Source organism: Tauraco erythrolophus, chromosome 2, assembly GCF_009769465.1.
Source record: "Tauraco erythrolophus isolate bTauEry1 chromosome 2, bTauEry1.pri, whole genome shotgun sequence".
Taxonomy (NCBI): Eukaryota; Metazoa; Chordata; class Aves; order Musophagiformes; family Musophagidae; genus Tauraco; species Tauraco erythrolophus.
The window spans coordinates 71563323-71580083 of record NC_141466.1 but is presented as its reverse complement, the minus strand read 5'-3'; the positions used below and the strand labels follow the sequence as shown (position 1 = coordinate 71580083).

The 16761-nt window shown below is 48.1% G+C and overlaps 1 protein-coding gene across 1 annotated transcript in view; it reads right to left on the bottom strand.

Annotated features, from left to right (window-relative positions):
• NCOA1 (nuclear receptor coactivator 1) overlaps positions 1-16761 on the bottom strand; it is a 140069-nt gene that overhangs the window by 52189 nt on the left and 71119 nt on the right. Inside the window, exons 2-3 of the mRNA XM_086624380.1 lie at positions 10617-10723; positions 5936-6102 (exon numbers count right to left, since the gene is read on the bottom strand). Coding sequence (XP_086480506.1) covers positions 5936-6102; positions 10617-10702 — 253 coding nt within the window. The 5' untranslated portion in view covers positions 10703-10723. The remainder of the gene's footprint in view (positions 1-5935; positions 6103-10616; positions 10724-16761) is intronic.

Below are 16761 nucleotides of genomic sequence, written 5' to 3'. Positions count from 1 at the left end.
GTGAAAGAGTATTTGAAAATATAAAATGCAAGAAATAATGCAAGCACAAACAAGGCAGAGCACGTTCTGTAGAAGGTACCTTCTCTTGGTGGCATGGAGGCGGCAGCTCCAAGGACCTGAGAAGTTCAATCAGAAACTGGAAATACCAGCTGTGATTCAATGCATGTAAAGAAAGACGCATCCCAGCTGAAGTCGGTGAAAGAAGGATATGCACACAATTTAGGAGGATCCTAAACAGAAAAAATAAAATGCCTGAAGCCTACGTTATCCGGGCAAAACAAAGTCAAGTGAGGGAGAAGGTCCCAAAGGCTCCTTCCACTTCTGCACTGGAGATGTCCAGCTCCTTTCAGACTCAGTAACGTGGGCTTGGGCTAGATATTTCCTCAAAGATAATGAAAATCCATGGAGAGCTCCATCCCCAGGGGCTGCGGACACAAAACCCTGGGGACCGAGGGTAACGTGGGAGCCTGGACATGGGCAGAAGAAACCAGCTGAAAGCCTGTAATTGCTCTGCACTGGGTTCCTCTGCTTCGGGGTAAAGCTCGCTAAGGGCCCTCGGCTCTGCATCTCACTTCCACGCATTGCACACAATTACTTGCTTTGTGGTTTTATGGGAGTAATTTTACGAACTTTAATAAAGTACCACATCACTCGGCTGCTGGGACAAGAAGGGGCTCTTGACTCAGTGCCTGAGGACAAGGTCTTCTCTTCTCCTTCTCCCTAAACCTCATGCCGCCGTTGCAGGCTGTGGGAGAAGCCTCTTCTCAGGCCACCACTTCACCATTTGCTGACCACCATTGCTGAAATACAAAGCTGAAGCTTTTTCGTTCTCTTTTTAAAGCTCACCATGTGCTGGCATTGCCAAACGCGAGAAGAAACTCAGCGCTTGTTTTGAAGAGGCTTCCATACGTCCCACTGAGGACCCAGGACTTCTCTGCGCTAGAAGCTGAACACATATATCACAAAATAAACCCAGGGCCAACTCTAAGCATATGACGAGACAGCAGGGAAACTTAATTAAAGGAAAGTCACTGACAGCCCAATGATCGGATGCAACAGAGCAGCCAAAATCAATAATTTCATACACTTCACTTCATTAACCTCCTGTATTTACCCAAAAAGAAAATCACTTCCCTAAGTAGGTTAACTTCCAAATCAGGGCTGAGGGAGGGTGGTCTTAAATTAAGGGTCCTCTTCTTTTTGGGTTGATGTGCCCTAGTGATAAAGGAGCACAAATTTGCCTGAAGGAGCCCATCTTATTATGGCCACACTTCAGGAAAACAAACAAACAAACAAACAAATAAAAAGATGTCAGAAGGACACAACTGCTCCATGGTTTTGTTGGACCTGAAAGAGGACACTTCCATTCAGCAGAAGAACGTTATGGAATTTTTTGTGTAGTCCGAGAAGAGACAGAAATGTTCGTATTCCTAAAACCTCTGAAAATTATTAAAGGCTCAAGAAATAGCTTTCTCCCCCTCCCTGCCCAAAGTAACTCAACTTAAAAACTGAGAGTCACCTTTGGAGGTTGGCACAGTAACGTTCGGGAAAGAAAGTGAATTCTTCGCCTAGTGGCTTTTTAAAACATCTTGAAATCAGGTCACTATTCTGCAGCATTATTACAGAATAAAATGGCATTAATAAAGCTCTGGGTTTTTTTTTCCTTATACATCTATAAGAATAAATTCCACAGCTCCACCACTGAAAAGCCAGGCTTCGCTGGGGCTGAAGGTGTCCTACACGGGGTCATACGACCCTCCATCGCCATAAGAAGCCTTGCCCTGCAAAGGCAAGCAGTGACTTGGGGTCCTTCACAAGACAAGCTAAGTTGTACAAATCTACGCAAACACAGAATAAATCCTTTCTTTTTGGCAGCAACAGAGTAAATCTGCTGGGGCTTTTGGACCTCAAAGGACCAGAAACTCATGAACATCACCCCATGTGTCCCGGCGGTGCCAGGAGCTGTGCCATGGCTTCTCCTGGACCGGGTGGCTGCCGGCTCCGCTCACCGATTCCGGCAGAAGCCGAACATACGGTGGCACAGCAGGAGAGACCACCCGCAAGCAGCAATGAGCAAACGCAGGAAGGACGGGGGGAAGGAGGTCCCTTGGATGCCAGCGGTGGTAGAGTCACTCGCGACACCTTAGGAGGTGTTTCAAGGGCAACCCCTCTGCGGTTGTTTGTCTTTGTAGGCGGCGCAATGAAAAGCTCAATCCTTGTTGGTTTATTCTATTAAGGTGCTGCATTTATACTCCTGCTCTGGAAGGAAATCAAGCAGCCTGGCAACGGAGAGGGCTTTTGGGAAAAGACTTGGTGGCTTCGTCTTAAAAAGGACACTGCAAAGGTCGGGAGATCTACAAGGGAGATGAGATGACCCCTCCGCTGGCTCCAATCTCCATCAGATCTCCGTACATTGCTCATCACCCCTTCCATAAGTCAAAGGTTATCAACCTCCCAAAACTGGGGTGTTTAATTAAAAAAATCATCTGGGGGAAGAAAGGAAATACTTTTTTGGAGCCCACCTGCCATCACAGGGGTGTTGGATGCTGAGGCTTGGCCTCTTCTCAGGGCAGGGGTGACCCCAACCTCCTCTGCACGTGTAGGGTTGGCATCAAGTATTACATCATTTTACAGAAACAGAACAAACCAAGTGGTGCTCCGTGCATCAGTGCATCTTTTCCAATATCTGCTCAGTTTTGTACTCTTCTATATGACCAAGATGCCCTATTTTTCACTTTTGCAACCACACACTGGCCACCTTCCCAGCAGCAACCGGGCCTCCTCTCTGTCCTGCAGCCTCCTGACTCCATCACAACTCCACCATGCTGCCCTGATGGCTTCTTCTAACGGCCTTTACACCACCTCTGCTAACCCTACAAGCCAAAGAGCGATGCACGTTGAGCAGTGAAGCTGTCCAGCTTGCCTCCATCCATCGGGTTTTGACCGCGCCAGCACTGTTGTGAATTACAACAACCTTGGGTGAGCTGACCTCCACGTGATGGATGGACATCAGCTCCATCTCATGGCATGGCTCCGCAGCAGAGGACCCACTTGAGGAGAAGACCTCCGGCATCCATGTGCTGGGCATGACGCCAATCTGAAGGCAAAGAGGAGGGAGGTCCACGTGGATGGACCTCTGCCTCATGGAGCCCAGGCAGGATGCTCAGAGAGATCTTCTCCTTGCTGACCTCCACTCCACCCAGGAGACATCGGTGACCTTCTCCTCTCCTTCCCCGGCGAGCGACCATGTGCAGGCATGGCCCAGGGCTCTGACACTCAAACCACCCGACTCGAAAAAAATTAGAAAAAAAATTTTGCAGGACGGACAAAGGCTGAAAAAATGAACTGTCTGGCCTCTTCCTCCGCTGCGTTTATTGCTGTCTTGGCAGCTGAATTCCAGGTTGCTGCCACAGCCGCAAACCGCTTGTTCTGCCAACTGTACATTACTAACATTGGAAGGTGTCCAGACCTAGGAATCTTTTCTAAAAGCATTTGCTTCATACTTTAAATAGCAGCCCAGCAGGCAGGGGGATGGGAAGGAGGGCTCGGCCCCTGCGTTCCATCCATCTGTAAGCTTCTGCCGGCTCCTCCACCCCTCTGTGGGTTAAAACTGAGGACAACCTGAGGTGGAGCTGCAGGGGTGGGGAGAGCCGGTGGGATGTGACCTCCAAAGCCTCCCAGGCTGGCAGCGGGGATGATGCCCTCCCCAGGATGTCCCCGTTCCCCCAGAGCTGCCACCTGTCTCCTCCCAAGCTCCCCAACTCCACACCCGGCACGTTTTTTTCCAAATTAAATGAATAACAGGACGTTGGTTGTTTTTTCATTGAAATCTGCTCTGCTACAAGGTTGAGCGTAATTTTCCTTGGTGCTTCTGGGTTTTGCTTACTATTGGGCTGAACGGCGGTGTTTGCTGGGATTTCTATGATTCTGTCATTTGCTGGAATGTCCTAAGTTCAGACTCCCTGACTCCTCTCTGTGACATGAAATCCCGCCTCCAGGTGGGTTAGGAGGAGCATGGACGCGTCGCCGTTCACAATACTTCAGCGACAAACGCCCATCCTCAGCAGTTAGCAAATATTCATCAGGTTTATGGCTGAGAAATGAAGAGGAGGAGGAAGGACGCGGGCAGGGAAACACGATGTCTAACGCTTGATACAACTACAAGGACAGAAAATTGTCTCTGGCCACAAATATTCCGACTTTTTGCTGTATTCTTCCTACCTCCTCATGTAAAATGCTCTGGTAGTAAACTGTTAAGAAGAAATACAGGTGAAGTTTCTTTTCTTTGGTAATTTGGCGCCGCAGTAGATAAGGCAGCAACACAGAGCAAAGCTCAAGGCATAATATTTTGAATTAGTGCTTGTCCTAGTTAATGTTCAGCCCTGCTGTGCAATGTCAAGAAAACTAATGAACGGTGAAGTGGCAGCGAGCAGAAACCTGGGCGTACTCACCCGCTACCAAACTCTTTTCAGAGCCCAGGCACGACGTGAATGAAATGGAAAAGAAGTCGCCCCGTTTCATCGGGAAGCCCGGGCAGCCCGAACAACGTGAGCCGAATGTTTTGTCACTGTGCTTGCCCCTAAATTCAGTGCCTAAAATAATAACGAGCTGAGAGGACCTACCACAACGCCTGGCCCAAACTAAAATAGAGGAGATTCAGAGTAGAAAGAAAGAAGAGATTATTTACGCTGAGGGTGGTGAGACACTGGCACGGGTTGCCCAGAGAGGTGGTAGATACCCCATCCCTGGAAACACTCAAGGTCAGGTTGGACAGGGCTCTGAGCAACCTGATCTGGTTGAAGATGTCCCTGCTCATGGCAGGGGGGTTGGACCAGATGGCCTTTAATGGTCCCGTCCCACTCAAACCATCTCGTGACTCTACAGAGCACCTGTATGCACATACCCACATCTCAGCCACAGGGTCTGGGAAAAAATTAACATCTGTTATTGGGCAACATTGCTCCATTCAAGAGCGTTCGGCGGGAGCTTTGGCAAAGGCAACACTTGACGGATGATGCGCTCTCAGCGCTACTGCTGAGTGAGATTCACCTTGCGGAGGAAGGACAAAGTGTTTGCATGGAGGACGGAGTATTTGTACAACAGACAAAGTATTTGCACAAAAGACAAACTATTTGCACAATGGCCAAAGTATTTGAGTGCCTGAGACAGGCAGTCCTTGGCAGGCCTGACGCAGAGCAAGCTGGAGTCCACCTGCAGCAGCTCCAGGAGGGATGCTGGGGTTGCAAGGACCTGGACAAGTTCTATTCCCTCCCTAATACACCTCACCCCTTCTCCTGCACATTGCTTGAGCCCTTTGGACTCGCACGTTTTGGTGTCTGAGTTGACGCTCGGGGTGAATTTTAACCTTTATATGGCTTCCCAAGTGTCTCTTCTCTGCTCGCCAGTTATAGCGCTGTATTCACTGGCAAGAGGCGGATTAATGCCCCTTTAATCTGGTTGGCAGGAGAAGAGATCTGACAAGGGTACATGGTTCTTCACTAAGTGCTGCACAGTGGGTGGCAGAGCTATCTGTCCTTCACCTTGGCCAGCCATAAAATGGGGTTTCTGCACACCATTAATAGCAATATTGCTGATAAGCCCTTAATGGGCCCAATCCTGAAACCTTAACAAGCAATTCAGATGATTTGAACCTAAGGAATCATTCCAGGATGAATCATAAACACGAAGTAAAGTGCACCTTGTGCCAGAAACAAAGGTGGCACCTCAATCAAGCCATGGAGGCGAAGCATGTTACTTTCAGATTACTTCCATATTACTGCTTCCATGAAAGCAGGAGAAGGAAAACTATTGCAAATGGAATTATTATGTCATGATTTTTCATGAATTAAGTAGTGATTATTTGCTGTGCTGCAGTACCTGAAGGGTAACAGGAGGACGCTCTCTGACAAGACAAGGCAGGAGGTAATTGCCTTACCTTGCTCCAACCTCTTCATCTGCTGGATCTGATCAACTGTCTTTTTCAGGATCTTGCATTTGTCAGGTTTGACACTCAGAGTGTCGATGTCCCCGATGTTTGCAGACAGCAGCTCCGCCAGCTCCTCTAAATATTTGTTCTCCTGTTCTCGTCGCCGCTTTTCATTGCTGTTGGATGAAGGGAAAAAAATTAAAAGTCATGTTAATGACTTTTTTCCTGCTGCTCAGGCAAAATAAAAGCACTGGCTGGAGTGATGGCCATGCTATAATATAAATATCTCCAAAAACCTGGGCAGTTCATTCAGGCCTTTGTCTATTTTTATGCATATAAAAATAATCAACATTAATGCCAAGGGAGACGGACAGGGCTAACCAGACACTCTGACAAAACCAGACCTCTGACATTCAGGACTCTGCCTTCCTCTCAAAACCAGTTATATATGAGTTATAGCAAAAATAATCAAAAATAGTTATATACCGCCACTCATTTGTCCACAGCCGCTGTTCCAGCTGTCACCGAGTTCAATACCGAACTCACTCATACAGGCTAGAAACAGGCACCAGAGCTCACCAAAGGGAAAATCAGAATCAACGGCGACAAGAGGAAGATGCAAAATATTCATGAGATCAATCTTTTTGTCCCAGCGAAAGCAGCTTTGATTTTCGCTCTTGGCCACTGCAGAAGCCCAACACTCTCCCATCAACTATTTCTAAATTCTAAGAACTGAGAATATACTACTTACATGCTATGACATGACTATCATTGAAGCCACTCCGGACACTGTAACATATTCCTTCACCAAAGATGTTATAAGCATCAAAACCACCAAAACAAATCGTGTATATGGAAGAGACACACTTCCCCTAAACACCTTCATCTACATCAGCCATGGGATGAAATGAGGACAGCTCAAAATGCCCAACACGGCTCTATGCTGCTTGCGAAGCCTTTTATCAGGTTGCTTTTCAAAAAGCCATCTGATTTTTTCTTGCAAGCTCCACGGGATGCCCAGCACTCTATTTAAGAAGTACTGCCTGAAAATCCCTATTATTTACCGCACACCAAGAAGCTGCTAAGATGCCTGTGGGCATGGTGAGATGTTCCTGGCCTCAGAGAGGCCCCACCGCTCATGGAGGGGCTGAGGAAACACTGGTTACAAAAGCTGAAGCTTGGTAGGAGATTCGTGTCCTACTGCAAATGCTATAGGGTTGTGCTACCTGGCCAAACACATTCCACTAACAGCTGAAGGCTTAGAGAAGATGTTAGGTTTATTTTCTCTGCTGAGAGTGCAAGCCAACCGGAGCATGAATATAGAATCATAGAATCATAGAATGGTTTGGGTTGGAAGGGATCTTCAAGATCATCCAGTTCCAACCTCCCTGCCATGGGCAGGGACACCTTCCACTACACCAGGTTGCTCAAAGACTCATCCAACCTGGCCTTGAACACCTCCAGGGATGGGGCAGCCACAACTTCTCTGGGCAACTTGTGCCAGTGCCTCAACGCCCTCAGAGGGAAGAATTTCTTCCTCAGATCTAATCAAAATCTCCCCTCTTTCAGTTTAAAGCCATTGCCCCGTGCCCTGTCACTACACACCCTTGTCCAAAGCCCCTCTCCAGCTTTCTTGTAGCCCCTTTAGGTACTGGAAGGCTGCTGGAAGGTCTCCCTGGAGCCTTCTCTTCTCCAGGCTGAACAGCCCTAACTCTCTCAGCCTGTCTCCATAGCAGAGATGTACCAGCCCTCGCATCATCTTTGTGGCCTCCTCTGGACTCTCTCCAACAGGTCCGTGTCCTTCTGATGTTGAGGACCCCAGAGCTGAACACAGCACTGCAGGGGGGGATATATACCCTGATAATTCTGCAGAGACCCTTTAGAACCCATGTGTCCAAAAGAGGATGAGACACCATCAGCCCTCCCCTCTAAGAAGCTCCTCATATAGGCTGCACAGATGTTTCTTTATTTTTCCCAAATTCTAGTTTATTAGCTCAATATCCAGATCTGACAGGTAGGTGTTGTCTCTTGGGCATTTTTCTGCTTCTTAAACTTGCTCTCACATGAAACTATCTGACAATCATAGTGATAAGCCTGCATGATGAACCGCCTCTTGCCTCCCAAGTCCACTCTCCATCACCTCACTTCTCCTGCCCATGTCTCTCCAGGTGGTGTGACTGCCCAGGGGGACAACCAGAATGATTTGCCTTCCTTTAAGTCAGCGGAGCAGCAGAATCAAAAAAGAAAGGAAAAAGACAAGGCAAAGCCAGCTGTGGGTGCGGCAAACACAAGCCATGTTTCTGGTCTCATGTAGTCCACAAGCAAGACCTTCCATGGGAGACCCAAGGGTGCAACCTGAAAACTCCTCTGCAATGGGCTCGGGTGGGTGCAGCAGCCCTCACCTCCCTGGCAGGCAGCTGCCAATGGGTGCTGAGAGGTCACAGGCAGCAAAAACAGCTTCACAGAGGTAGGTCGCACGTCCACCTGCTGCAGAAGTCCAGCCATGGACTTCAGCCTATTTTTGCACAGGTATCAGTGACAGTGGCACTGGGGCGCTCCCTGGCAATGGGCAGGCAAATGCTTCTTGAAGGAGCTGAGCGAGTATTTGAGTTAAGGTCAAATTAATTCCTAGCTCTCCCTGCAAACCAAAAAGCAACAGCAATGTGGAGAGAAAAAAAATTCCCTCTGTTGTGGGTGAGCTCATTTCATGAAAATCCTTAATGTTGCTGTTGCTGTGGTAACTTTCAAATTGTAGGAGGGAGAATTGGCCAATTTTCCTTACATAAAAGCATCATGAGAATATTATAGCAGTGGGCTGTTCTTTAGGACTCCTAAGTATCATCAAAAGCAATAGTTAAACCTTCCAGGTTTTAACAAAGGACTTTTGAAGTTCACTTTGCTCCAGACTACATTACGGATAACTCTGGCCAGTCCAGGGAGGAGGATAAGGTCTCTCCTCGCCATGGCTGCGAGTCATAGAATCATAGAATGGTTTGGGTTGGAAGAGATCTTAAAGATCTTCTAGTTCCAACCCCCCTGCCACGGGAAGGGACATCTTCCACTACACCAGGTTGGAGTCAGGAGATGGTCTGAAGGAAGGAAGACGCAGCATTGATGAGGACTTCTCTTCTGGATTTTGGTAAAATGCTTCAGCTCCAGTGTTTGGGGTTGGATGGCCAACTCGATGACAAGTATTTGAATCAAAAACGTTTGTAGGTGCTTTGTGGACGTAAAAACTCTTTGTGCTTGGGCAAGGAAGGAGAATCCTTCATCCAGAAGTTTGTGCTTCCCTACGATCAGCTCCTTGACTCCTGATATTGGCAGCAGAAGACTTTCTTCGGGTGCTTAAGGCTTAGGAAACAAAGCACAAGAGATCTGCTTTCCAAAGGCAGACCAGATAAAGCCAAGCCAGGCTTGTTCATCTGGAGAGCAGTTCCTTCAAGAAGAGGTGTCCAAACCCACCTTGCTACCCATGGCTCTGTCACAGGGACTCAAGGACCAACAACTTCACCCCACACTCACCTCCGTGGCAAGGACCAGCTCCGAGAGCAGCCTGGAGACAGCAGTGAGGGCTGCAGAGCTCTGATTCAAATGACTCAGCCAGAAAGGGGAAATATTTCACATAATTATAGAAGAATTCGGCAGGAATAAGACAGCTACAAGTGCAATCAAAATATCTTCTGCAATTTAATGGCACAACTAAGCCATCATAAGAAGCAGAGCCTGTGTAAGAAGGTGTGTGACCTCCACAGAAGGAAGAAGTCACAACCAAAAACTGCAATAAACAGAAATCCTCAACCAACCACTTCATGTCTGTCTAGGGGAACACCGTAGCCTTTACTTTTAGAGTCTAGAATATCATGTGGGAACTACAAGTGTAGAAAATACACCTGAGGTTTGCTCAGTGCATCAATATTCCACAACGCTGAGCAAAGCAGTACCCCAAGCAGTGCTGATCCGGAGGCGGCAGCAGCAGCACCATACATTCCTCCTTCTTAACAGACTCTATCGCCATGGAAAAAGATGCATGGGATTAAGAGGGAGCCTAGAAAAGCCCACGGAAGGAGAACGCAACTGCCTCTATCTGGTTCTTTGTAGTCTCAAATCAGGTGGGAAGGTAGCTGGGATGGGAAGGCTGGGTCAGAAGCACAAAGTGTCTGTGCAGTGAGCTGAGCTTTGAAGCCGCCTGCATCAGCACACAGAAATGAAAACATTTCAGACAGAGATATTTTCTGTTCTGTAATTGCACCATAGAGCATGAAGGTCTCCACTAAAGTTTCTGAATATTACAAAAACATGGATTTCTTGGGAATCTGGCGTGAAGAGGCAAGCAGCTTGGGAGGATCTGTGGACCTTGCAGAAGTATCCGCCCCAAGTTTACCCAGAGAAAGCTTTCCTGATGCTCTGAGTGCTCTCAATTTATAAAATCAATACATTAACTTCAATAACGAGCCTCTAATCATCATTTGCCACCAAACAACAAGCAGAGCAGATGGGGAGCCGCATTCCCATCATGCTCCATCTTCCACTGCAGCCACTGCTAAAAGCAAAGCGAGGTTCTGGTGGGAAGTGTGAACGTTTCCGAGTGGCTGAAACCCGGCTCCATCTGCTCGAGCAGACGGGACGGAGCGACGTGGTGGGAATGACAAAGCAGCCACCGCAGGGGACAGATCGGGAGTGGTGCACGTACCTCTGGGCTGTATCGCAGGGCGAGCCTTTCCTCTTCCGAGAGTCAGGGTTGGCAGGGTCTGTTGAGCTGTCCCCAAGGCCACTCATGTTGGTTGACCTACTTTGCACCTGGAATCAAAAAGAAACAAGGTAAGGAGGAGTGATTCCTCTGTGGCAGAGTAAGAAAACACGGACCAAGTGACCTCTGAAGAGGTAACTACCCAATGCAAGTCTTTCCTATTGAACACATGCCTTGTTTGTGATGGAAACAGTGTGAAGGGAAGACAACATGCGATCACGTTACCCTCCTTTCGGTGTCCCCCGCCACCGTTTGGCCAAGTGAGCCCTCACTGCCAGCACCACCATCCTTACATCACAGACTGACCCCTTCCCTGGATCCCCACAGATTTTAGCTTCTCGGCCTTACAGCATTTGAACAACTGTCTAAACAGAGCCCATTTCAATGCTTCATTTCTGTGTGTTCCATTGCTTTTATTTTGTTTCCTTCTCCTGCAAGCCTTCTCCTCCAGCCCATCTTCAGCTCCTCTGCCATCTCCCCCCCACCCCGGTCCCTCTGACTTACGGCTGGCAGAGGACACTCCACCCCTTGCATTGTGTCTGCCCTCCTGCTCCCCCACCACCTCCTTTCCCCTCAGCACACGGCCTGGGCTTTAATTAGACCTGCAAACTGACTCATCTCTTAATAGGATGCGAAATCCTCCCACCAACCCCTTCCCCACATCCTGCTGAGGCTGACTCCCATGCACGGTCCTCCCAGCCCCAACCTTCTCCTGGCAGAGAGCTTCCCACCATGGCCAAGCCTTGGCCAGTCCCAACACCGGGCACCTCCCGCGTTCCAGCTCTTTTCAACACATGGACATTTCACCCTTATTTTTAGGGTGTAATTTCAACAGATGTTGGGTAAACTAGTCCATGCTATGGCACATGAGAGGTTTAAGCAACCAAAGAAGGTCCAGAAGCCATGAGGACTGTAACATTCAATATCCCACATGCTAATGTTCTTTAATTATGAATTACGTTTTTTTTTAACTCAGTAAAATACTATGTAATCCCAATAAGGGCAAGAAAGTCAGCTAAGGTTGGCTAAAGATCGTGATGCTTACAGACCTGAGAACTTCAACTGTCCACTCCAACAACCTAAATGAGACTACATAGGTCTATAAGACACAGTCAAAACCTCGTATGACACATTAAACCAAGGGATGGAGATTCTCCAGAGAATAACCCAGCTGTGCACATTGCCTCCCTTGCTCTGCTGGAGTCATTCCATGATTTTTCCAGTGACCACAATAATTTACAACTGGATAATGCCACCGTCCAAATTCTTCATTTAATTTTTAGAAGTTTGAACGATTGTGAGAAGATACAACCCCTGAGAAATAAAGGGACCCTGGACAAGAAATACGTAGTTTAGAAGGACTAATTCATAGAACCATAGAATGGTGTGGGTTTAAAGAGACCTTCAAGATCATCTAGTTCCAATCCCCTTAAACTTAATTCCCTTCATTTCTTCCATTACTTTTTAAAAGCTGGAATTTTAACGAACATTAAATTGCTGACATATTGTGATAAAACGAGCTCTAGAAGACACGTCCACAGCTCCCACAGCCCAGATGTTCCCCCTATGTTTTATTCAGGCTGCCCAAAAGCACACTGAGATGCCTTCAGTGGTCCAGCATTTCCCCACCCGCTGCTCAGCCTGGTGCAAGGCGGCCGCTCATCAAAATCCATCGGCACTGGCCTATTTCACAATCCAATGGGTGACGATTAAAGTCCCATCAACTTTTGAAAGTCCTCTGAGTCCCAAACCACATCTGCGGACAGGATCCTCCTAACCTCAGTGCAGAGAAATGGACACAGCCCTGAGCATCTCTCTGGTTGCTTGGAGATCTCAGTGTTTGTATTAAAACCCAGAAAGCAAACCGTATCCTGGGCTACATCCAAAGCAGCGTGGGCAGCAGGTCAAGGGAGGGGGTTCTGCCCCTCTGCTCTGCTCTTGGCAGACCCCCCTGCAGTGCTGCATTCAGCGCTGGGGTCCCCAACATCAGAAGGACATGGAGCTGTTGGAGCAGGTCCAGAGGAGGCCACGAAGATGATCCAAGGGCTGGAGCACCTCTCCTATGAAGACAGGCTGAGAGAATTGGGGCTGTTCAGCCTGGAGAAGAGAAGGCTCTGGGGAGACCTTCCAGCAGCCTTCCAGTACCTAAAGGGGCTACAAGAAAGCTGGAGAGGGGCTTTGGACAAGGGTGTGTAGTGACAGGACACGGGGCAATGGCTTTAAACTGAAAGAGGGGAGATTTTGATGAGATCTAAGGCAGAAATTCTTCCCTCTGCGAGTGGAGAGACACAGGCACAGGTTGCCCAGAGAGGTGGTAGATGTCCCATCCCTGGAAATATTCAAGGTCAAGTTGGACAGGCCTCTGAGCAACCTGATCTAGTTGAATATGTCCCTGCTCATGGCAGGAGGGTTGGACTAGATGGCCTTAAAAGGTCCCTTCCAACGCAAACCATTCTATGATTCTGTGACTGTATGAAAACCAGTGTTACCAGCTTCATTATCTCCCATACCTGAGGTGGTCAGGGGGTGTCACACATTTTGGCTCACCACCTCCCCAACGACCCACCTCTACGCTTGTCCTTGAAAACCTCTACTCCAAAAGAAGTTAAATATCTGCGTGTAACATGGCGCTATGGGGAAAGAGCTGTTCCTTCCAGCAGTAAACAGGCGTTTCTGCTAATGCGTGCGTCACCCGTGCTAAGGGGAACGCGATTCCTGAAATCATTGTAGCAATATTAGCGCAGTCAATCGATGCCACAGGCACGAGAGCTTGTCACCGAAATCAGAAACCCTGAGCAGATGCCAGTGAGCTAGCCATGACCACGGATCCGAGTTCATCCCGCCCCGTCTTTGGCACATTCGCAAGAAGGAACGATGCCAACGCAAATACAAGGAAGGGGGGAAAAAGGCAAACTCTTGAAAAATTTAGAGACTGGAAAACTAAAAGTGCTGCATCATCTGCTCTGGGTGAGAAGGGTTTGTTGGAGTGTCAGATAAGCTTCCTGGGGTTTAAATCTTCTTGTAGGTTTAACTTGTTCTCACCAAAACAAAGAGTCTCCATAAGTGGCGTTGCTCTTCCAGGCTCTGATCTTTCCTCTCAGCAACTGGATTAAAAGGAAAAAGGAGCAGTGATATGGCAGGTAATGTCGGCTGTCCCACTGGGATGCTCTGCTGTGGGACTGTGGCTCAGCAAGAGTGACCATATGCTCTAGAGAGGTGAACTAAGGACAAAGTTGCAGACTTCACTGCAATCCTTGGCTTGAGTGAAGCCCTTGATGTAACACACTCAATGTTTCTTTTTATTATAAAAGTATTTTATGGCAAAACTCACCGAGGCTGACAAGCCAAAAAATGTCATTTAGTCTAAAAATAACGAGGATGACTCAGCTCGAAAGCCCCGTTGGGTCAAGGCAAGACCAAGGGACGACGTACCCCGTGGAGGGCGAAGGTTGGCTGCCAGTGAAAGGCGACCCTGCCCGCTGCTGCCCGCTCACCGGAAACCTGATTTCTGAACACCAGCTTCTTGTAAAAGCGTTAACATTCTGCTGGCTGAGGAAAGCAAACAGGGGCAGATGAAGGATGGCGTGACGGTAATGAAAACACGGTAATTAGTTCATCCGGGGCAGGGGGAAAGTGGTTTCCAGGTTTAATACGGGGTCTCTCCAATGCTAAAGCAATTGTTCCTCTGATGTCATAAGCCACCAAAAAACTATATGAAGGGACAGTATAAAATGCTGCTGGTGTCCTCACCAGTGCTCCTTGGGAGACATTTGACCATGGCAGGAGCAAGACCTTAGTGTTGCATCAATGCAAAGAGCATTGGCCTCTTGTCCGCCTGCAGAAGAAGCCTCACCTCAAAGATGCTCTGAACCTGCTGCTCTGAAGAAACTCCTTGTCATGGTGCAAACCCAAACCATAGAATGGGTTTTTTTTCAACAACTATGGATATTATCATTGCAACCAGCAGCTTCACGCTTGGACTTGCGTGGAACTGGTGCACAAGTCGGTGGTCCTGCAACAGCGGTGTTGATCAGCAAAGGTGTGACATGCACCACATTTAGCAGCAAAGGAAGCACCTGTGATACTGCAGGTCCTCAGCTTCAGCTAAACCAGGGTCAAACTCAAGCCACTGGTGAGGTCAAAGGTTTGGAGCTTCTCAAAGATGATTCTCCATATCCACATTGTTGTTGCTTCCCTGATTCTTAGTCCACAGGTCTGGATACAACACTAGTCCCTGGCCCCTCCTGTTACCAGAACCCCGGTGCACCCTTGTATCTGCTCACCAGAGACTACCTAGTCTCAAAGAGACTAATCAGAAGAAAAAAAAAAAGGAAAAAAAGAGGGGGAATGGAAAAGAAGCCCAAGAGCTGAAGTGACCTGCCCATGGCCAGGCACATGAAACCACCTCTGCCCCTCTACTCTGCTCTTGGGAGACCCTCCCTGCAGTGTTGTATTCAGCTCTGGGGTCCCCAACAGCAGAAGGACATGGAACTGTTGGAGCGAGTCCAGAGAAGGCCACAAAGATGATCCAAGGGCTGGAGCACCTCTGCTATGGAGACAGGCTGAGAGAATTGGGGTTGTTCAGCCTGGAGAAGAGAATGCTCTGGGGAGACCTTCCAGGACCTAAAGGTGTGTCCCAGTTTTAGCTGGGACAGAGGTTTGGTTTTTTTTTTAACAGCCAGAAGAGCTCCGTGTTTTGGTTTTACTCAGAGGCTCACTCTGAGAAGAATGTTGATAGCAAGCTGATGTTTGTGGTTGGAAGTGAAACTCCAAGGACTTTTCAGTGTGCGGAGTACAGAAACACGGCGGGATAAGGGGGGAGCATAGCTGGGACAAGGGGGACACGATTCCCCTTGTCATTTGTGGTGGAACTTAAGATTGAGGGCCAAACTGGCCAATCAGTATTCCATATCATGCAGCATCACGCCCAGTATAAAAGTGAGGGGCAGCCGGGAAGAAGGGCTTTTGCGCTTTGGCTCTTTTGCGCTTTGGCTTTTGCGCTTGCTGCGCTTTCGCTCTGTTGCTTTTCCTTCCTTCTCTCTCTCTCTCTCTCTCTCTCTCTCTCTGCCCCTCTCTATTTCGGGGCCTCGCGTTCGTCTGGGATTGCAGCTTCGGGACGAGACGGGCTTCGCATATGAGGGGGTGGCGAGCACATACACTGTATTAAATCATCTGTATTAAATCATTGTTATCTCAACCCACGGGTTTCCCGTTTCTTCTTTAATTCTCTCCCTCATTCCTGGGGGTGGGGGAGGGGGAGTGACCAGCTGTGTGTGTGGGGTGGTTTACAACCTAACCCACGACAAGGGGCTACAAGAAAGCTGGAGAGGGGCTTTGGACAAGGGTGTGTAGTGACAGGACACGGGGCAATGGCTTTAAACTGAAAGGGGAGATTTTTATAAGATCTAAGGAAGAAATTCTTCCCTCTAAGGGTAGCGAGGCACTGGCACAGGTTGCCCAGAGGAGTTGTGGCTGCCCCCTCCCTGGGAGTGTTCAAGGCCAGGTTGGATGAGGCTTTGAGCAACCTGGTGTATGGAAGGTGTCCCTGCCCATGGCAGGGGGGTTGGAACTAGATGATCTTGAAGATCTCTTCCAATCCAAACTGTTCTGTTTCTACAATTTCCAACCCTATTGTTTCTCCTCTTACATCAGTCCTGCAACATGCCATACTGGAGCATCTACCTGAAGAAGATGCTTCTTTCTGGAATGCTAACGAATATCCTAATAGAGACAAGAGCCTTGACGTGTAGGATGAAGTGCCAGTCAACATCAATATTCCAACACCATCTTGGAGATCATGACATGAATGTAATTTCCACATTAACAAAAAATAACAAAAACGATGGGAATTATTGCAGATTAATGCTTCTGCTCTCCTAATGATGCCAACAGATTTCCGATAGCTTCCCAAAGATGGCCATCGCTACCTCTAGCAGACACAAATAGCCCGAGTGATTTGAACTGACAGTGTGGAAGACAGAACTGGCCACCAAATACTTATTTCTAACAGAATTGCCTATTTCTAAAACATATTTCCCACATTTTGGATTAATTCGACCCCCCCAAAAAAAGGCTTATAAAATAACAA